Source organism: Dreissena polymorpha, chromosome 12 (genome assembly GCF_020536995.1).
Source record: "Dreissena polymorpha isolate Duluth1 chromosome 12, UMN_Dpol_1.0, whole genome shotgun sequence".
NCBI classification, from domain to species: domain Eukaryota; kingdom Metazoa; phylum Mollusca; class Bivalvia; order Myida; family Dreissenidae; genus Dreissena; species Dreissena polymorpha.
The window spans coordinates 32,480,747-32,501,378 of record NC_068366.1 but is presented as its reverse complement, the minus strand read 5'-3'; the positions used below and the strand labels follow the sequence as shown (position 1 = coordinate 32,501,378).

The window sequence follows — 20,632 nt, the reverse complement described above, 5'->3', positions numbered from 1 at the left end:
TGTGCAATTATTTATAATATATTCATATAAATAAGCAACGCGTTGCAAAAATGGAAAGCAGTATAAAACAATACGCGTTAAATAATCAAATTACAACTCTTTTCAATATTTCTTAACATAATAATTGTTTACAATACATCGTTAACTGTTCCTCATATAATACCCCTAACACACAACTACATTAAGGTCATTAACAAAGACATTCATATCAACGGCAGGTATATTGCTCGTACCTTTTCCACTAGATGTACACAAAGATCAGTGTGTAAGGTCCACGCTGTCATTACATCAAATGTGTGTGTCTGAATGACTGAATGACATCTTGCCAAATATTCTGTTCCAAAATACAACTGACACTTTATCTTGTCTTTCCGAATAAACGAAGCAAAACTATGTGTCATTACATTTCACCCTACTATTTTATTTGAATTCAATACGTGTATAATGGTAACTTGATTGTCAAATTGACGTATAAAATTTAATTTTACAGTCTGAAAAAATATGTACAGTTTAAACTCGTAACCTTGACGACGCAATAGGTCGCAGACAATTTCGTTAACACCGCACAGTCAAAGACTTAGTTGAGAGTATCAAATATCCTCGTAATAATAAACCTCGTGATAGTGATCTATTGCAATCAAATCGAATGTTAATCATGTATACTTTAATTGTTTATTTTCTTTAAATAATTTCACTATTGACCGTAAACGGTGTACGGGAGCCCGTATACAAAGATGGCATGTCATTCTGTTGTGGAGAAATGTTATTTAGTCGACCGTCGCGAAAATCTTCTACGTCTGATTGAATTGTTGGGTCATTCTGTGAATCTTTTTCTCCATCCTCGGTGGTCTCACGGGAGACGACATCGGTTACTTCGATCACTGACTCAATAGGCCTGACAATTGACTCATCCACGGATTGGGCGAGTTCTGACTGTGTTTCTGAATATGGTCCTGAGGTCGTCGAATGCTCGCCAGGATCTTCTTCGTTAATTGTTCCAACTTGTCTGAAAAATATTAGCTCGCTCATTTTTATTTTGTTTATATGGTAAGGTACCAGAAATAAATTATCGGTGATTAAACTGGCTTTTGTACAAATAATATTATTTAAGTGAATATATTATTTTTAATAATGTAGTTATAATAGTAGTTCAATATGAATTCGGAACTCAACTTATCGCTTCTCTATAAAATAAATGTCAACTGTGATACCCATGTTTTCCGCATAAACATTTACATTTTGACAACAGATTTGATGTCTAATAACTTTAAATGTTATCCAAAAATCCTGTGACTTAAGGTCGTTTTGTATACACGTCAGATACATTTAAAGGGAATTGATTACCACTGAGTTCCAATAACACAAATTACTTACTGGTACCTGCGATATTTCCAGCGAACCCACATCACTACTACCGGAACAATCAAACAAAGGGCAACAAGCGTTGTTACAAAGAGCACAAAGTATAGTTGCATTTTTCTGTTCGCATCTTTCACTCTTCTTGCATAATCTACTGCACCTGTAACAATAATTACGTTCCATGCTTGAGATTTGTTTAAATAATTTAGCTTTTCTTGCATTTTGACTTTAGTAAATTATAAATTTGAATTACAGTTTACAGGACAATCCACGTTATACTTTACCACTTGAAATTCAATGTAAACGTGTTTATAAGACTCTTGATACACGTGTCGTAAAATTGTTTTTACATAGTATTTCATACAAATAGTGGGTATTCTGGCGGAAGGGGATTTGATGTCATGCAGATTTTATCCAACTAAGACAGTTGAGTTGGTATATAAATTGTATACAAAACCCACCGCAATAATAGCTTCCGCGAAGTCAAGCATCCACAACTGCGTATAGCGGTTTGGTAAAGTAAATATATCTGAATAAGAGTTAAATAACTATCATAGAAAGGACACATGTCGATAATGGTAATTTTAAAGTTTTGAATACCATTTACGTTGTTTTGTTTAAATTTTAAAAGCACGTTATTTGAGTTTCGTTAACGTCGTCTCTTAATATCCTTACTATGCCATAAATAATAATGATACACTTACTGTTATAAAAAAGTGTTATATTGTTGTCTTTTTCTTTTACGAGATTCTGCCATGTCAGGTTCATAGCTTCCTGCGACTGGTTCCATATTTGATTTTCATTCTCTTTAGCCTTGTCTGTAACAGAATACAAACCTTCAAAGAACGCTATAACCAACCATTTCTAAATATTTGCACTTGCTATGAATTCCAAGGCATTCAACAGTGTTCTTTTGAATCTTGGCTTATTATCTTGGTGATTTCGTATTCAAGTTGTTCGAAACGGCAAACAATTATGTAAACTATTTCAACGATGAAGATAATTCTAATCAATAACAAGAATTTGTACCTATGCAATACAAGACGCAGCCCAGTCTGCTGTTTACGGGGTCACAGGGGTCACCGACCAACGCCAGCTTGTCACACGAGTAACAGTCCGAGTCCTGCTCTGAACGAATTTCCGGTGGACGAATACAGGATTCGTACCCAACATTTTCACACCATGTCGTTCCACATCGGATCGCAGTTGGAGCAGAAAATGTCAACTGAAAATAGCATGCTAATGTTAACACTGTAAACTTCATCGTATGACTTCGACTCAAAAAGACAAGCAAAGTACTATATACTTAATAACACCAAAAAATCCTTTGGAAATTTCTGCTTGTTAAAATAACATACATGATGTCATCGTTATTTTGTATTAAAAGTCATTAAAAGTTGCTTAATTTTACTAAAATAAATAACGTTGTAAATAAAATACTAACGTTGACATTAATAAATTGTCATAAACGCTTAAACATATCACTTCAATGTCCATTAAAACAGAAACTAGCCATTAACAAAACAAGCTGTTCTGTAATTGGAATTTCCAAAGGAGTTTTCGCCATTATATCAAAGGTGTTTAAAATAGCAATAAGGTACAACAAATAAAACTATTTGTTTTTAGATATCAATTATTATGTTTAAGCGCTTTAAAACCGGGATAATTACCAGTATGCTTTTATATAAAGACGAATGTAGAATATGTGTATATGGACAATACAAGCAGACACAAACAGAGTGTGTAAATCCCAGCGGAGTTTCCATCTTTTAGAATATCCAAATGGCAGCAGTCATTCAAAACATTTCGATTACAAAGCTCCGATCGGGTGGGGAATTATTGCTGTTTTCTGGATTTTTCAAGCAATTTGTATCATTTTAATTTATGAGCATATATATTTTAATAATGTATCAATAAGCGTTTTAATCGTTGAAATAGTACATTATAGGTAAATAAAGGCATGCTTTAATTGCGTTGGATCTACATTTAGACATACCGCTCGTAATAGCTCTCATTGATGTTTAAACTCACCTGCGCGTAAAGATTTCATTGTGAGCTAGTGTGTTTGTCTATTCGTTCGGCGTAAACTTTTTTCCCGTACCACTCTAGAGGCTACGTTTTTCATTTATTCTTTATCAAATTTAGTCAGTATGTTTATCTCGACACTGTTTGGCCGAGTTTGAATCTGGATCACGTGCATTTAAAAACTTCAATGTATGTGTATTTCAAATATTCCTTACATAACTTTGGCAGAATAACTTTACAACTTTGTGTCCAAAAATGGGCATCCTTTGGTAAGCACGCTTCATTTTGGATACCTACATTTCTGTAACAGTGGTCACACTTTGGCCCGCAAGCCACTTTGTTTAATTTGCATCTTCGTGACTTTATATATAATTTAGCGCGAATACAACAATACAAACAAAGCTGTTTAGAAAAGTAAACACGGCTTATGTCATATTACTTCAAAAATGTAGTTTTTTCATAAACAGTGTATTAGGCCCTTTTTCGTGTAGTATTTCAAACTTAATATGTGTACAATGAATCATTGTTTCTTGCTTTTAAGACATGGCATAATGACATGTATTAACCGTAACAGCAATAACAGCAACATATTCATGCTTAATTCACATCAAATAGCTAATAATTTCGGTAATTTTTCGAATAAATATTGATTGGCAAACACGGCATTTGTAATTAAATCTTTATTTTTGAAATCCATATGTTTCTAGCTGTTTTCTGATTAATTGAGTTTTCGAAATCAAAGAAACAATAAATGTTGCTAAACGTAAAAGGTTGATAGGTTTCAAAAATTGTATTTACTACTCTAAGTTCCCTCAAAACAATACTTAGCTGTGTTACCTAAATGGTTGCAGATTTAGTTTAAACCTATTTATTTTAGCTCGATTGCATCGAAAGCCTAAGGCTTATATAAACGCTCTCGAGTCCGTTTCCTGGGCATAGAAACAGGACTTAATTTAATTTCTACATTCAAGCAGAATTTTTGAAATGGAACTTTTTTTGCACGACAACATCTTATACATATTTCTTTACACTGATGACATATCTAATTTAAGGCATACTTGTTTACATTCACTGATTGTGTGTTTCGGTAATCCGATAGCGCTTACAGAATCTTCAACCGCTCAATGTTATCGTGGGAATAATATCAATTACATACATTTGATAACATCCATTATGTTTTAAAAAGAATACACCAATAGGGTCATTAATGCTTTATTGATAACATAAATGAAACACTCCACAACTTTAATTCATAGTTTCACTTTTCAGAAAGATATTGGCAAGATAATTGGGGTTGCCATTTAAAATAACCTTGAATAATAGGTTTGCTCGATTGTTAATAAGTTCGTTGTTACTCAGAGCGAACGGAATAAGAGTGAAGTCTTTAAAGCGCTATGCACGCGTACATGCATAGCCACTTGGATATTTTGTACATAAAAAGTGCTTAAAACAAGCATATGTGTAAATTCCGGTATTGATGAAATATGGGGAAATGCTAGAGAGAAGGCGGACAATAAAAACCTATATGTATGAGATTATATTTCTGTTTGAAAACAATGGACTGTTTAACCTACCCAGTATAGTCGATTTATAAACCACTTTCTAGTGGCCAATTTGAAGATATCTTTAGAAGTTCTGTAATATGACACGATGACAAAAAGTTTGAGATGGTTATGCCTGCTAAGTAAAACTAATTAGTAAGTCATTTCCCTTTATAACTATTATGTGTTAATTATGCTATATCAAGCAGCGACTTGACAAAATCATGCGTAAGTCAAAGAACGACAATTATTTACAAAGTTTATGCAATATAACACAATCCCAACCTGTAAAAGCCCCTTAGACTTAAACTCCATTTACTCAGTAGTCATTGATTTAACGACAATACCCATTTGCCAAAACATCACGCGAAAGAAAAGCAAACACCGAAGAGAACACTTTTATAAACGTATACATATATTTATTTTTATGTTTTTTGTTCTTTATTTAGTGCAGGTCACATCTGCATCAACACTGAAACCTTAACATTTAAATTATACTTAATTAAACCTGTAAAGGCTTTTATACTCATCAATAACTTTTTTGTGGCCAACTAAAATGTGTAATGGCTATTTAAAACGCTTACTTGTGACTTATCTGTACTTTATGTTAAAATATAATTTTGTTTACGTATAATACTGTATTGAAACTTTTTAAACATTTGACGGTTTTCTCTTCCCAGTGAATGCTTATAATAATGTGGTGCTTTGTGTCAATCCATTGTGTTGTTAATATCAACGCTATGAGAAGTTAGTTTCCGGTTTTGAAACATTTTATTTTAGAACGTGGATTGAGGTTATAAGCAGACTTAGTCGTTAGTTCTTTACCGACCATCAACACCAGAACATATGTACTATATTACTATATTTAAAAGTATCGCCACAAAATCTCATTAAACAAAAAATGATACAAGTAAGAATGCACCTGTATACATGGCAGCCAGTTTTTATAATGTCAAAACAGGCCCGAACAACAAACAAACCCCTTTATGTAGAGGGAAATTGCCTGATCATTGCCTGATTGTAGTACAAAATCATACTTATGCCTCAAAACAGGCTAGCTGTATTAAATTCATAACCGTGCAAACATGTTCAATAACATACACTACAAAAATACCGCGTTACTAAAAGCAATATGAATATAATGGAAATAAACTTCGCATAGAAATGTGTAGAATATGTAATAAACAGGTTATAGCTCTGTAAAATTGAAACCGTTGTGATTCATGTCACAGCTGTTTTGCTTGAGATCAACAGTTCACATTTTTAGCTACAGGTTTAAAATCTTCAAAAATTGAATTAAAATAGGTAGAATCGATAATGTTCGTCTTAAAATGCCATACAATGCAAATGGATATCCTCTAGCATATCAAAAATTACAGGACCTCATGTCCTGTAAGAAGTTTCTGTGTTTCGCATGGGTTGCATGTGTTGGTATAGAGCATATCAAGTATTAAAAACGATATTATGTGCATAGATAAAAATGAATTTACAAATCTTATATAATCATGTCGGATAACAAAACAATCAACGTTGGAATCAACTTTGATGTTTTCGATGAAAGTTTAAATCTATTACATGCAGGATTGTTAAATGCAAATCGCTTGTCTTCATTTACTTCTCAGAATATGTAACCTCACGTCGACATTTCTCGTAAACATATTGGACACATCTGAGTGGATGCATGTACTTGAAAATAGTATTATACACGAAATAAATCTAAATGCTTTATTTACTATTCAAATATGAATATAGATAATGATAAATAATTATTTAATGTTTCCAAAACGATATGTTTTTTTATAATTTAATAAGACGACTTTTAAAAAAAAGCCAGACTTGTCTATAAATAGGTATAATTACGTTCGCTCAAAATACGCGGGAGAGCCGATGATAAAATTAAATCACAGGGCAGGACGAAATCAAACACATACCCGCATCGTCGGATACCCACGTTCGACCCATTCCGCTACTCTCCAGTTATCGATTTAATGCTGGAGAGTTACGGAATTAATTAGTCGTGGGTATCTGACGATGACATACCCGATGACTCAGATGCACTAACCGGTTAATTTGTCCAATAGACTTTTGTGTGACAAAATAGCACTCAATAGCAACTATTTACGACGTATCCTATATAAACGGCTATTCTTGCTATAATGAATAGGGCATTATACGATTGACTAGATAAGTACAGATATTTAACTCGAGCAGAGTAATTAAACTCCCGCAATAGTAATTAGGTTATTAATATGTTTACCTAGTTACCTTTCAAACAATTTAAAATAGTTCTGCCGGTCCTCATGAACCCAGTTATGATGCAATATTGCATGTATATTCAGTTTTTGAAAAGCTTAAATTAAACTGAAAATGCACGTTCGTATGCAACCCGTTCAATTTGTTTCAACATTCCTAACAGCATATATCATATGCGATAATATAGAATTAAGAAGTCGGTAAAAATTTCCTTATTGAATTCATACATGTTGAACCTTTGTGGTAATTAATACAACGCATTTTTGTGCAAACACGTTATGGATTAAGTGGTGTAGACTGCTATAAAACCGTGCATGGTTTTTTTTCTGCACGTGGTGTCTTGCATGCAAACACTATGTACTTTATTATAATAATGTCGACTCGCCCTAATGATGGGTCATTGGCAATTATGCATTTATATTGTATACCTTGTCAGAATTACAGACTTAAACAGCAAACTGAAACATAAAGCTACGTACACACATTATTATGATTATAATAAAAACAGCTAAAAATGGTATATAATGCATATTATCGTATTACAGCATGATGCTTATTAAGCATTCAACATAATAAATTTAATTTGTATGCATGGTAGTTTCCTACCTCTAATTATTATGATACAGGAAGCGTTAGATATCGATGGACATTACACGACCGATTCGAAAACTTTAACAAAAAGTAATGTTTCCCAAAATAAATAGTAAATGATGATCGTGATAGTACACATCGGTAGCATCAGTCTTTGTGATATTTTCTCGAGATGTTCTCAATATTGTTCATAATATGAAAGGTGCACACTTGCAAAATGATAATGGTTGTCAGAATTGTCCACAGACCCATTCAAGTACATTGGAAATGTCTTTAAACAAAGACAGTCGTGGGTGGGACAGTTTTGCAATACGGACAAATATCAATCTGCAGGACACGGTCTTTCATCCTGTCGTTGCTGTGTTATCATTTCATACTCATCCCTTTTGAATATACATTACATACATATCATATCATGTTCATAATAAGGAATACAACAAGCTAATAAAACAAATAACATACTATTTCGTTGTTTTATGCACGTAAACATCAGTATTTGAAACTTCGAATGTGTGATGCTTTGAATATCACACACTGAAACATTTAATTAAACAGAATGGAAATATGGCATACCTGTACACGAGCTCAATTCAGTCATGAGTACTGTTCACCTTCCGACAACGAAGTATGATGTATGCAGACGACGCAATACATAAAAACCCCATCACTCCAAACAACATTGCCTAGACGATGTATTTTTCCATTTAATTAGTTTAAAGCAATGTGTTTGTATGGCCTTATCGTACAATGATGATCGGTTTCCCTAATTTGAACAATATAGAGCGCCCGCAACCTGATTGTATGAAAACCATATGATCGTTATTCATGCAAATAACTCGTTCCCACAACGGACAACCTACTGTAGTACATCGTAATTCGAACATTTATGTAAGTGTGTGAACATTGTCAAACTGTTAATTAATAAAATGAACACATGCTGCGTGTTCGTAATCTCACAGTTCATATGCTGCACATATTGACACAATGAAACATTAAAATGCCGTTCTGTATGTTTTCCGATAACCTTTTACAACATAACAAGTATTATCAAGATTGCCGTGCGATTATCAGAAATTCAATTGATACTTGAGCTTTCTAGGTGTCCTATCTTGAATACGTAGGTGTCAGTTACTTTCGATTAATTGGGAAGCTAATACTTCAAGCATTAAGAGGGTCACACATTTAATGTAAATGTTAAAGTTTTGAAAGACATGCCTTACTCGTTTGGTGTCTTTTAATCTGTTTACCACGATTTAGCGAATCCTTATCATAGACTCGATGTCTGTTAAATCATATTTATGGTTGTACAGAATAATGTACGATAAACTTTATCTTGTCTGCAATTACGAAAGGCCGTCTGCGCGGGTTTGTTGACAAACTTCCTTTATTTTATTAAAATATCCTGCGACATTTTATGACAAAAATTATATTGTCATATTGTATTTCAAAAAGTTTATGAAAGGGACTTCCAGTTATTTGTTAAATTGACATATAATCCGTGTGAAAAAATACAATATGCGACACTGCAGCATACTTTAAAACTGTGTGTACAATCCTTTATGGTATTTCCTTTTGAAAAACCAACAGATCATTAATCAATGTATGCAGTGTAATTTTTATCCAATAAAATAAACAAACTTCTTATATATGTGTAAACATTGCTTTAGACAATATATTCTTTTCAAGATCATATCTTAACATGAAAACGAATTGCAAAATGAGAAATGAACCTTGTCAAATGTATTTGGTTAAAAATATCGATTCTTTGGATAATGTTTGTAACTTGTACAACACTACCCTTTTTAAAATCAATGAGCTGGACTTTTAGTTTACCCTAAGCTTGGTCGAAAAGTGTTTACCTTTGCGAAACAACGTACATATTATTGAACTTTTAACCGCGTAATAAGCTAATCTAAACGAAATACTTTTATTTAAAATGGTGCAATTGATACGCATAGGGTCGACAAAGTGGAAGATAATCGTTTCCGAATATTGATTTAAGAGCAATATTTAGTCCAATTGTCAATACATTAAAATTTAAATAGTACGATAAACTGAAACGTCGACATAGAGCGCATTCGGCATACATACCCGTGTAAAATTGTTTTGCTTACCCTATGTAACCCGAGTAACTCGGGTAACGGATTTAGTTCGAACGCTTATGGAGTAATTCAAGATGGCTGACAAAACAGTAGAAAGATAAATAAATAGTTTTTATCAAGTAAAGTCACGCTTGCTAGATTTTCATCCAAATAATGACATTATTTCATATTTTATCTACCTGTTTCCTTTCTCGTCAACCAGGTCAGCCATTTTCCCGCTTCTTGTTGGAAGAAGACGTATATTCGGACAGTCTTACCCGGCTTCCCGGCTCCGTGAGGTGGGTAGCAATCGAGTGACTCGCGCACCATAACCAGGGTAACACGAGTAATACTCGAGCATTACCCGGGTTAACTCGTGTTAGCTCGAGTTAGTATGCCGAACGCGCTCATATTCAACAATTCAGTTTTTGGGCAGTTTTTGAACCAAAACAAATAACAGTCTTATATAAGTTATTAAAAAAATAATTTATAATTTCAAGTATGCTTTGACCTTTTGGTGCGTGTATTAGACATTAGTTGCAACGGTTAAAACCATTTATGTTTACAAGGAGGAACACATTGTCTATTCATTTCTACGACCCGTTGAACGAGATCCGGTATATATTATTGGACTGTTATTCTGGTATGGTAAAACGTTGTAAAGTCGACCGACGCGACCTTTTCACAGTAACCTCGCATTGAAGCATTACACAAGACTCGCATATCGATAAATTGAATAAAGCGAAAACCACACCGTAAAATAAAGGACGATAAAAACATACATTGCATCATGATTGCTGAAGAGTAATAATGCATGAATGAAAGTCGTTAATTTTAACTGACGTTAATTCATTTTCAAATAAAGTATTCATGATGGCATTTGTAACGTTTTATTAAAGAGTATGCGTATACTTTAACAAAGCACAAAGAAAATAACCATGACAAAACACGAAATTGGAAGTCCACATAATTTTTCTTTTTACGGTGTACTTCGGCTTAGAGGACTGGGACAGTCATGTAAAATATCGAATATAATATATATTTTTTATAAACAACTGGTAGCAGGATGAGTTGCAGAGAATTGGTCAGTTACCACATTTTAACTAACTTTCTTTATCTGTTAATTTTTTTCAGCTCAATTCCACAGTGAAAAATGCCCATAATTTCACTTTAATAGGGTCATGAATATTATTCTCAATATACTATTGAAGTTATATTGAAACAAGACATGTCTGATTAACTTGTATCAATGAAATATAATGTAAAAACATAAGCAACTATATTCAATTTATTATATTTATATGTGTTCAGTATTTTAAAATGTACATTCAAACTTATTAGTTTAAATGCAAAAGACGAAGTTGAATTAGAAGGGAAATTAGTTAATTCCTCATGTAGATTACTGTCGTGTAGTATTTATTATGAAATTCTAAACTACAGAAAGCTGACGTGTGAGGACCAATATCTGAAGATCCCCACATCTGGTCGATATCCTCATCAGTGACTCTGCTTCCCGCGAGCGGTTACCTATGCCCGGAGTAAACAACGTGAAGTCAAAATTGTCATAGCCAAGGTATGCATAATGCCACAGTTTTTGCACTTCATTTTTTGTATCTAAAAAAAGCTAACATCTAAACATGTGCTAAAACTGACTGACCGGAAATAGTTCGTTTGTCCCAGAAAACGGCATCGATGTCAGAGGACATTCTTGTACACTTAAAGGGACCTATTCACGTATTGGTAAATTAACAAAATTATTTTAAAAAGTTTCAGATTCGCACATGTTTGTTGAAGTAATGATATTTATGCGGAAACTGTAATACTGAAAAATAACCATGCTCTAAAATATTAATTAAATGCATCTGTTGTTGATTTTAAAACCTGAAAATTATAAAGGGTTGCAGCGCCAAACGATTGAATAATTTGGAGAGTTCTGTTGTTGTCGTTATATATTGTGACACTAAGAGGATTGCTTATATAAAGTATGACATACATCGTCCTTTTATGAGCACGGATGGCCGTGTGGTCTAAGCGTAAGACTGTTACTCCAGGGGTCAGTGGTTCGAGTCCTGTTTAGGGTTGTTACGTTTTTCTGTCTTTAATTTTATTCTTGTTTATTATTGGAGCTTTTAGATCCAATGTTTACATTTATCATTATAAATCATTTAATGACAAACTTCAATACATGGTAAAAACTGTGAAAAGGTCTCTTAAACCAAAACAAGTAAACCGGTTGTGTTGAGAATTATTTCTGCATTATATATACATATTTGTGACACAAAAGCATTGATTGAAATCTAAAAAGACACAATTGCTAGCGTAAGAAAAATATATATATTACAGTAGTGTGTTGTCAAAACATTTGTTTTAATAAAATTTACACCCAAACATATATGTATGGTTTAGATTTGTATTGATGGATCTATAAACTGCGATTTACTGTTTCTTAAAACGTTCCTTTTTCGCATTGAAGGTTTCCCGTGTGAGTGGGATCTCTGTTTCTGTGGCCGATATGGTGCCTTGCGGTAGCAGTGACGACTTAAAAAAACCTGTCTACGCTGCTCAAGACTCATCTCAATTAACTTGGTTCATAGAAAGAACCCTCTGAGTGTGTTAGACAGACAATGGGTTCACATAGGGATATAACTGATCGATCTTAATTCCATTGATATATTTACCCTCGCCTTCTTTAGAAAGAACAAGTGAATTAGTTGATGCCAGCCATTGTTTTATTGGCAATGTTTTGAAATGCAGTAATGAATTATTGATTTTGGTCTATGTTAATATCCCTAAAATTCATTAGTTTTGTAAAATTTATTACTAAGTGTTAACTGATTTTTTATTTCAATTTGAGGAATGTTCTCATATTTAGGTTAAATGGAATTACTTAATTCAGTGTCAAATAGAAATATCATTATTGCATCAAACCAAACCATTACGTGACATTCGTCATGTGAGATGTTATCATTTGCGTATAAACAGTCGTTTCAGTGACTTCTTCAAATCGATCATCTGCTAGTGTGAAATACAAAATTGAAACTAAATGTAATCAGTCATTTTGCTCTTTGATTGAGTATAGCTTTTATCAATATTTCATATACTAGTTAATGATTGTAAACTTGTTAAATAACAGCATATGCTTGTTTTTACATTTTATATTTTCACATAATATAAAATATTTATTGCAAACATTTTTTCACACACATTTTATTGGAAATGATTAGTTATTATCAAACGTTGTAATAATATATTTATTGAAATAAACTTCAATTCGGGACAGTTCTCTTTTTCAAGTTTAATAAAACTCTGGTTTATAATTATTGATCAACGCCGTTAAAGTACGTAGTTTAAACAGGGGAATTCAGTAAACAACAAGAGATTAAATAGATTGTTTAAGAATATTGGTTCATGACTCTCGCTGAAATGAGATGTACCGTATCCGTATTACGAACACCCGTAATGGCTCCATTGTTAGGTAAAATGTCGTGATAAATATCCAAGTGATATAGAGGATATTTGTTGGATTCGGTGGATTATCGATTTTAAATCACGAGTGATCATAGAAAATAATATTTTCGCCACGAGTAAAAAAAAATATTTTCTGTGATTACGAGTGATTTAAAATCGATATTCCACCGAATGCAACAAATTTTTTTTTTATTTTATGCTGTTTTAACAGTTTATATACATTGTTAAAAAGTTTAACTAAAGAATTTCGCTGGAATAATGACGTCATTTCGTAAAAAATGACGTCATTTCACAGTAAACAGTGAAAATAATTGATAATTTTCACTGATAATTTTCACTGTTTGAAACAGTGAAATTATCAGTTTTAAATCACTGATATATCTCTTTAAATCACCGGAAAGCATAAAATAAATGTTTGTCTATGGAAACACCTTCAGTTGAATATTCGTTCTAAGATGACTTAGTTAGCAATATGGTTTGATTATACACAGATTAAAATGTATTTTACCACATATTGGATTATGAGAAAACTCGAAGGGTCTTAAATGTACGTACCAGACGTAAGATTTGGGTTCAACATCTTTCAACAACAAACAATTATTACAATTTCAAAATGTAATAATTTGTTTCAAGTAAAATCAAATATATAATCAGTCAAAATTCTGCCTCAGTTTTAATTTAATTATATTACCAAGGTCTATAATATAAATGTTGAATATAAGGCTGTAGTTTAGCTGAAAAATTGGGCGACAACCGTATGTGTGTGTTTGTGGTAATAGATCAGTTCTACACGTTGGAAAGCGCATCTTGGTTTTCAGAGCTAAGATGTTTTTACATTACCGCAACTCACAATCTGGCAAGGCTGCAAAGTTTATAACGAGGGATACGTCCTTTTTCCCTTAAGTTCCAATATGACATAGTAGATTGTACGAACGCGGGTCCGGGTCATCGCCGATAAAGTCAACGTATTATTTATACGTTCTGCAAATCTATCAATCAGTAACAATAAAAGCGTTTGTTTATTACCAGACGTACAAATTAATCTACACAAAAACGTTTAATCGCCGATGAACACACATAATTGTGTATTATACGACAGGCAATTGACAGGTCCTTTTAAAAAATGTTTTGAAACAAAAGCACTGTGTAAGAACTGTAGACCGAGATTGTACAATTAAATTTGTGTGCATCAAACTTTATACAAATCTTTGTATAAAACTTTGAATCAAATCAATGTATATATACTAGTATGAATCTGCTTGACAGTATGTGGTTGCTTTTGTCCCTTGTGATGATCGCATACTTATCCGATTTGATCAAATCTTACAATGTAAGTATCCATTCCAATGATTAGTGAAATGAATTTTAAAAATATAATACTTCGGTGTGAAAAAAAATATATCGATACATTTTGTTGGACAACAAAACGTTCAGTATTCATGATATCATAATCATGTTTTTGTTCATTAATTGCGATAAATAAATCTAACTTAACATATAAATATCAAAATAAAGACTCTATTATTTAGCATATAATAATATTATATTGAGATGCTAAGAAAATAAAAAGTTTCATCGTCGTGTTCTTTTAACAAATACAAGACCAAATACAGTCGTATTAGTCTAGTTTTATTATGAGCGTCATCTATCGATTGTGTATGTAAAATACACTCATAGTTAATAGAACACACTCAAACAACCTCAACACCTTTGGTATAATGTAACTTGTAATTAACGTCTCAATGTCTGTCCTTATGTAGTGTTTAATATTTATGAGCTGATCTATTAAGTCGGGTTTTATGGAGGGGTCGTGAGACAAGCTCCTCAATTTACAAACTACCCGAAAGTACTTGGTTTTCAAACATAGTACTTTTTAGCATTGTGTCAGTTCAAACTCATGCAGGGCAACTCAGGTTTTTACTAGCTACACACCATCTTGCCCTTGATATCTAACCTGACACTCGTCGACTTTGCGAATGCTTGTCAGATTCACGATCGATTAACGGTGCCATCCAATTTACGACGGCTTGACTCATTAAAGTCTGATTTAATCTTGATTACATATTTTATTTCATACTAAATATCAACATTTCACCTTTTCATCACCGTTTCAGATTTTGGAAATAAACATGCTGTAGTGTTATAATTATTACAATTTCTACTGCGTCATGTTAAACACGAAACTACTTTAAATTTGTGGTAGGAATCAATAAATGTATAATTAAAATAATAATAGCTGCCATGCTAAAATCCTTACAAAAACATACGATGACTAGATACTTTTAAATTCTTCATCGTTTAGAAGGTTAAATATTTGACAAATGGATTGACAATTGAAAACCACATATAACGCACGCATGTTATTTCAATATTTGCAGTATTTTAATTATGGCATTGAGTGGTAATATCAATGAGCAGTATGTGTTTTGACGTAAATGGATTATCTTTTATCATCTCTACAGTATTGTCGAAACGGATATAAAGCACTTGGTTCTGCATGGTCCGCCGATTGTCGTCTTCATCGATTGCAGGGTAGCTGTTACACGCAAACAGAAAATATAACAAGCATAGTCTTAATAAAATCTTCACCGTAACCGTACCCTACCTCTATACGGAACAAGTACAACATGAAATATGAAATTCTTCGAAATGAAATACACTTTAAATAAGGATATAAAAACTATAATATTCAAAATAAACACTTTTATTACACTGCGTTACCTATATTAAACAATCCATAATTATCTGTTTAAACTAATATTATTTTTATGCCCCCCTTCGAAGAAGAGGGGGTATATTGCTTTGCTCATGTCGGTCTGTCGGTCGGTCGGTCGGTCTGTCGGTCGGTATGTCGGTCCGTCCACCAGGTGGTTGTCAGACGATAACTCAAGAACGCTTGGGCCTAGGATCATGAAACGTCATAGGTACATTGATCATGACTAGCAGATGACCCCTATTGATTTTGAGGTCACTAGGTCAAAGGTCAAGGTCAAGGTGACCCGAAATAGTAAAATAGTTTTTGAATGATAACTCAAGACCACAGCCACTTTTTTCTTGTGTCCATTTTAGGAATGGGATGCGGCGCTATATTATAGGCCCGGAAAATGTTCAGAGGGTTGAATAAGGGGGTGGGGTTTTTAAAAAGACCCCCCCGCTAATTTTGCCGGGCGTTTTATTTTTCTGACAATAAGGCATTTGATCGCTACATGGATGGACATAAAATTTACATTACAATTTTTTGTATAAATAGCAGATGAATGCTTTACTGAGTCTAAGAACGTTCGTTCGCAAACATGTCGTTGTATCAAAGACTTCAATCTTACGAAAACAGGCAATCAAAACGAAGCATTAATCTGCATATAAGCGGCTATGGTCGTTACGGCGTGTCAAAGGAAGACCTGGCTAGCCAAGGGTTCATCTACGACACTTGTGTAATCTCCGAAACTATTGAGTGCGTTCGATGCGTGTTTTGCCATGTGCACATTTCCATTTGGAACATGGATAAAGAAGATGTAAAACTAAGGCATCGACAGCTGTGCCCCGTTTGCCCTTTTGTGTTCGATTGGGTCATGAACACAGAAGAAGAAGTGAAACTTAGTCAGCGACGGTTTAGCCGTGCTTGTCCTTTTGACAATGAATCATTCGGTCGGTACTTACAAAATGAGTTTTCTAAGCTATATCAAAAAGCGAACAATGGAATTGCGAAAACAAAAAGCAATAACCAACGATGTTCAACGAAATCGGTTGATATCCTTCAAACCAAAGATAACCAAAATGATGACGAATACGATGATTATTGTGATTTGGATGAACTGCTTACGGCGAAAATTGAAAAGAATTGTACTTATACCCGCCCCAATTCTCATCGAAAACAAACGGAAAAGCATCGTAAAAGGCTGAACAAAGGCGTTTGCAAAGGCAACTTTCAAAACGAAGAACAAAAATACGCAATGCAAATCGAGATCAAAAACAAACATATTGCCAGGAAAAAAACGACGATGATAATTACACAACTCAAAAAGGTTCCAATGATCGAGATGTGAAAATACATGATCGAAAAAGGTGTTGGGTTTGCAGAAGCAGAGATATCGATGATATGATAGAAGATAGATTTTTGGAATCTTACGAACGGTTTTTGGTGGAAAAATATCAAGAAGAAACCGACAATTGTTTTGCGGACGAAATCGGTGGCGTCGATGATGAAGAACAAAATAAAATTGAACATCTACCTTATGTTCAATCGCCGTATGACTATTTGATTGACAAAAAGCTGGATGAAGAGGCCCACCATATTTATTTTTCTGATTACGAGGCATTCGCGCAATACAACGAAACGCGGGACGAAGAGGCCGACCATATTTATTTTTCTGACGATGATGCATCCGATGCGGCATTCGAGTGATACATGATATTAACACATAGATGTGTGACTCAATAATTAACATTTAATGCATGTTTGTTTTGTTGTGTTCGATTGTATATGTTAATAAAAAAACCTTGAAACAATTGTGCGTGTTGTTTGTTATTTGAGTATGTTCTGAACAAATCACGAAAACACAAGCTATGATACAATACGTTTTATTGAGCAATCACGATGTGATACAATATTACTCATGGTAATTTTATTGGTATATCTAGTCATCGCATGTGCGCTAAACATTTCAAAAACGTGCTCTGTTTCAAGAATATCTTTGGCAATATCTTTTGACTTTTCAGCACCTCGAAAATCAATTGCGCCACATATCCAGTTTTCGGCGTGAATGAAACTATACAATAAATCGAATTTACACAGATTCGCTTTCGTAGCAAGAACGTTCAAGGTTTCTTTTGTCACATCTTTGATCAGAAACGACCAAATTAAAAAGGTTTTTCTTGAAGTACAAGAGTCCATTAGCGCATGTTGAATCTTGATTTTGCTTATGTTTGTTTTGCTGCAAACAAATTCCACAATTTCATCAAATAGACACATTATCAACTTCGTTGGTTGTAGAGAAGCTTTGAGTCTTGCGTACGTTTCGAATTGATGTGCAAAATGTTCTCTTGTATTTATTTCTACATGCTGGAAATCTGTCCACAGACACATAGGAATGCTATTTGTGGTGTAATCCATGTGAATGACTGAAAGACAAATAACTTCAATTTGTTTGTAGAAAATACTTATATAGGAACTTTCCAAAATGACAATGCATCAAAAACTCGTCATGTATATGTTTGTGCATATAGTCGCCCTGTTTTTTCCCTTAGTTTTACAAACAAATGCGTTAGGACGTCCTAAACCAAATTTTTATGAACCGTCTTGTTTCAAGCATGTACAGGACAAACCGATTGACGTTACGAATGGTTTATTTTATGTGTTGATAAACGTAACCTATGAGTATTTGTCATTATACGACGATGTCAAAGAAAATTTACAATTTTTCAACAAATGGATGAAAAACCCAGAGTTTAGTTTAGAAGGTCATGAGCAACAATGCAAATCCATAGGTCTATCTAGATGTCCGAACAAGAAAAAAGCGTTTTCGAAACCGGTATACAGTGTTGTTGATGGTTTTGTAGCGGGATCAATGTTTATCACTTATGACTTACCCAGTCTTTTAGTTAGATTGCAAATTGAGCCGAAAACGTACTCTATCAGTGAGTTTGTAGAATATGTGTTTACTGAGATTTACACACACGCATGGATACCTTTGTTTCCGTACAATTTTTCATTGACCTATGATGGAAGTGAAATTTGTTCAAATGGGATGCACGGTCATGCCTTCATCAGATTTAATACTGAACTGTGTACAACGTTCGGAACATGTTGCGATGTGAATTTAGAAGGTGCTAGTCCCGAGAAACAGGATCATGCGTTAACACGAATCAAAAATGCGTTATTGAAGAGAAAAATGAATGATTTGTCAGTCGCCAAGTATATCAAAGAATATGATCTAGGTTTGGAAATAATCCCTTCTAAGTCCAAAGAATTGCGAGACACAATTACACAAATAGAGCAAGAAATGAGTGAGATCCGCTTAAAAATCGATGATAAGTTCGACTTTGACTATGATCAATCTGACGAGGATTACTCCGACGAGGATAACTTTGATGAGGATTACTCTGACGATAATTTGGATAAAAAGCAAAGCGCTGAAAATGTTACAATTATCGATTTTTCTGACTTTTTTTCCAAAAACACTAAAGTTCTGTCAGTAACAAACAAACCTATCGTTGAACCTATCGTAAGCCAAAAAGTTCACGATATTCAAAATGCCAATACTTTCGTTAGCCAAAAATTTTACGATATTCAAACTTCTACCAACAAGCCAAAAAACAAGATAAGTCCGCCAGTTAAAAAAAATACTGTTGTTAACCAAACTTCTCACAAAATTCAAAATGCTCTTAACAAGCCAAAACTCAACGTTAGTCTGCCAGTTAAAAACGATAACATCGTTAACCAACAATTTCAAAATATGCAAGATGCTATCAACAAGCATAAAATGGGAATTAAGCACAACACGCAGACCGTTGCAGAAGTATCTACGTATGGATTGCAAAATTGTTACTGCCTAGCATGTAATCGTTCTACTACAATTGGCAAAGTACATAACAATCGTTGCTATTTCATCAACTTGGATTCATCATTCAAGATTTCCTTTAATACGCATTTTTCTCCGTTTCGTGAATACACACTCTTGATTATCAACGAACGTAATCATGCTTTACGTGCGATGCTAAGTCAAATAGTGAAACAAGTGAGTAACGAAGTTATTCTCGCGAAAAAGGCTTCATCATATCGACTTACTGTCTTCAGCACCAAAGATGGCACAGCTGTTGATAAGATTTGTATGTCGTTATTCAGAAATACGTATCAAATTGAGAATTGTACCGAGAGCACGAATGCTGTGCTTATAGCGAGAAATGGTCATTTCATTCGCGTACCACAAATACAATTGGCTAATTTCACATACTGCGATATTGGTGCTGTGAAAGCGGAAAATGGCAAATGTTTTCGGATTGATGCAAATTGTTCGCACTCAAGTATTGCAAGTGTTTACGATTTGGATAATACGGTTGTTTCATATTTGGTTAGCATTACTCAGAACACGGCACACAATATGAGTGAAGCAAAGTTTCAAATAAAAAATATAGATAAAACTTCTGTAACAAGCGATCACGTCATTGTGTACAACAAAAAAGCAATCAGTGAACACGAATGCACGTTTGTCGACATGCGATCAAAGACAATTTCATTCGAAAAATGCAAAAAAAGACTCACAATTTGCGAGGTATTGTTTGGTAAAAGTGCATCGAATGACGAACCGGGACTTAAAA

General features: G+C 33.7%; 1 protein-coding gene across 2 annotated transcripts; it reads right to left on the bottom strand.

Moving 5' to 3' along the window:
- Positions 1-3,155, bottom strand: LOC127854151 (uncharacterized). Of its 2 annotated transcripts, none has more exons than XM_052389152.1 (5): positions 3,030-3,155; positions 2,389-2,584; positions 2,064-2,177; positions 1,375-1,519; positions 1-1,006 (listed from the first exon to the last, which is right to left on the bottom strand). In XM_052389152.1, exons 1-5 carry the CDS (start codon positions 3,123-3,125, stop codon positions 682-684), a joined length of 876 nt encoding a protein of 291 aa, XP_052245112.1. In that variant the 5' UTR covers positions 3,126-3,155; the 3' UTR covers positions 1-681. The 2 variants fall into 2 exon arrangements, with proteins under 2 accessions (XP_052245112.1, XP_052245113.1); XM_052389153.1 differs by having other exon boundaries at positions 1,381-1,519.
- Between the last annotated feature and the right edge of the window lie 17,477 nt (positions 3,156-20,632).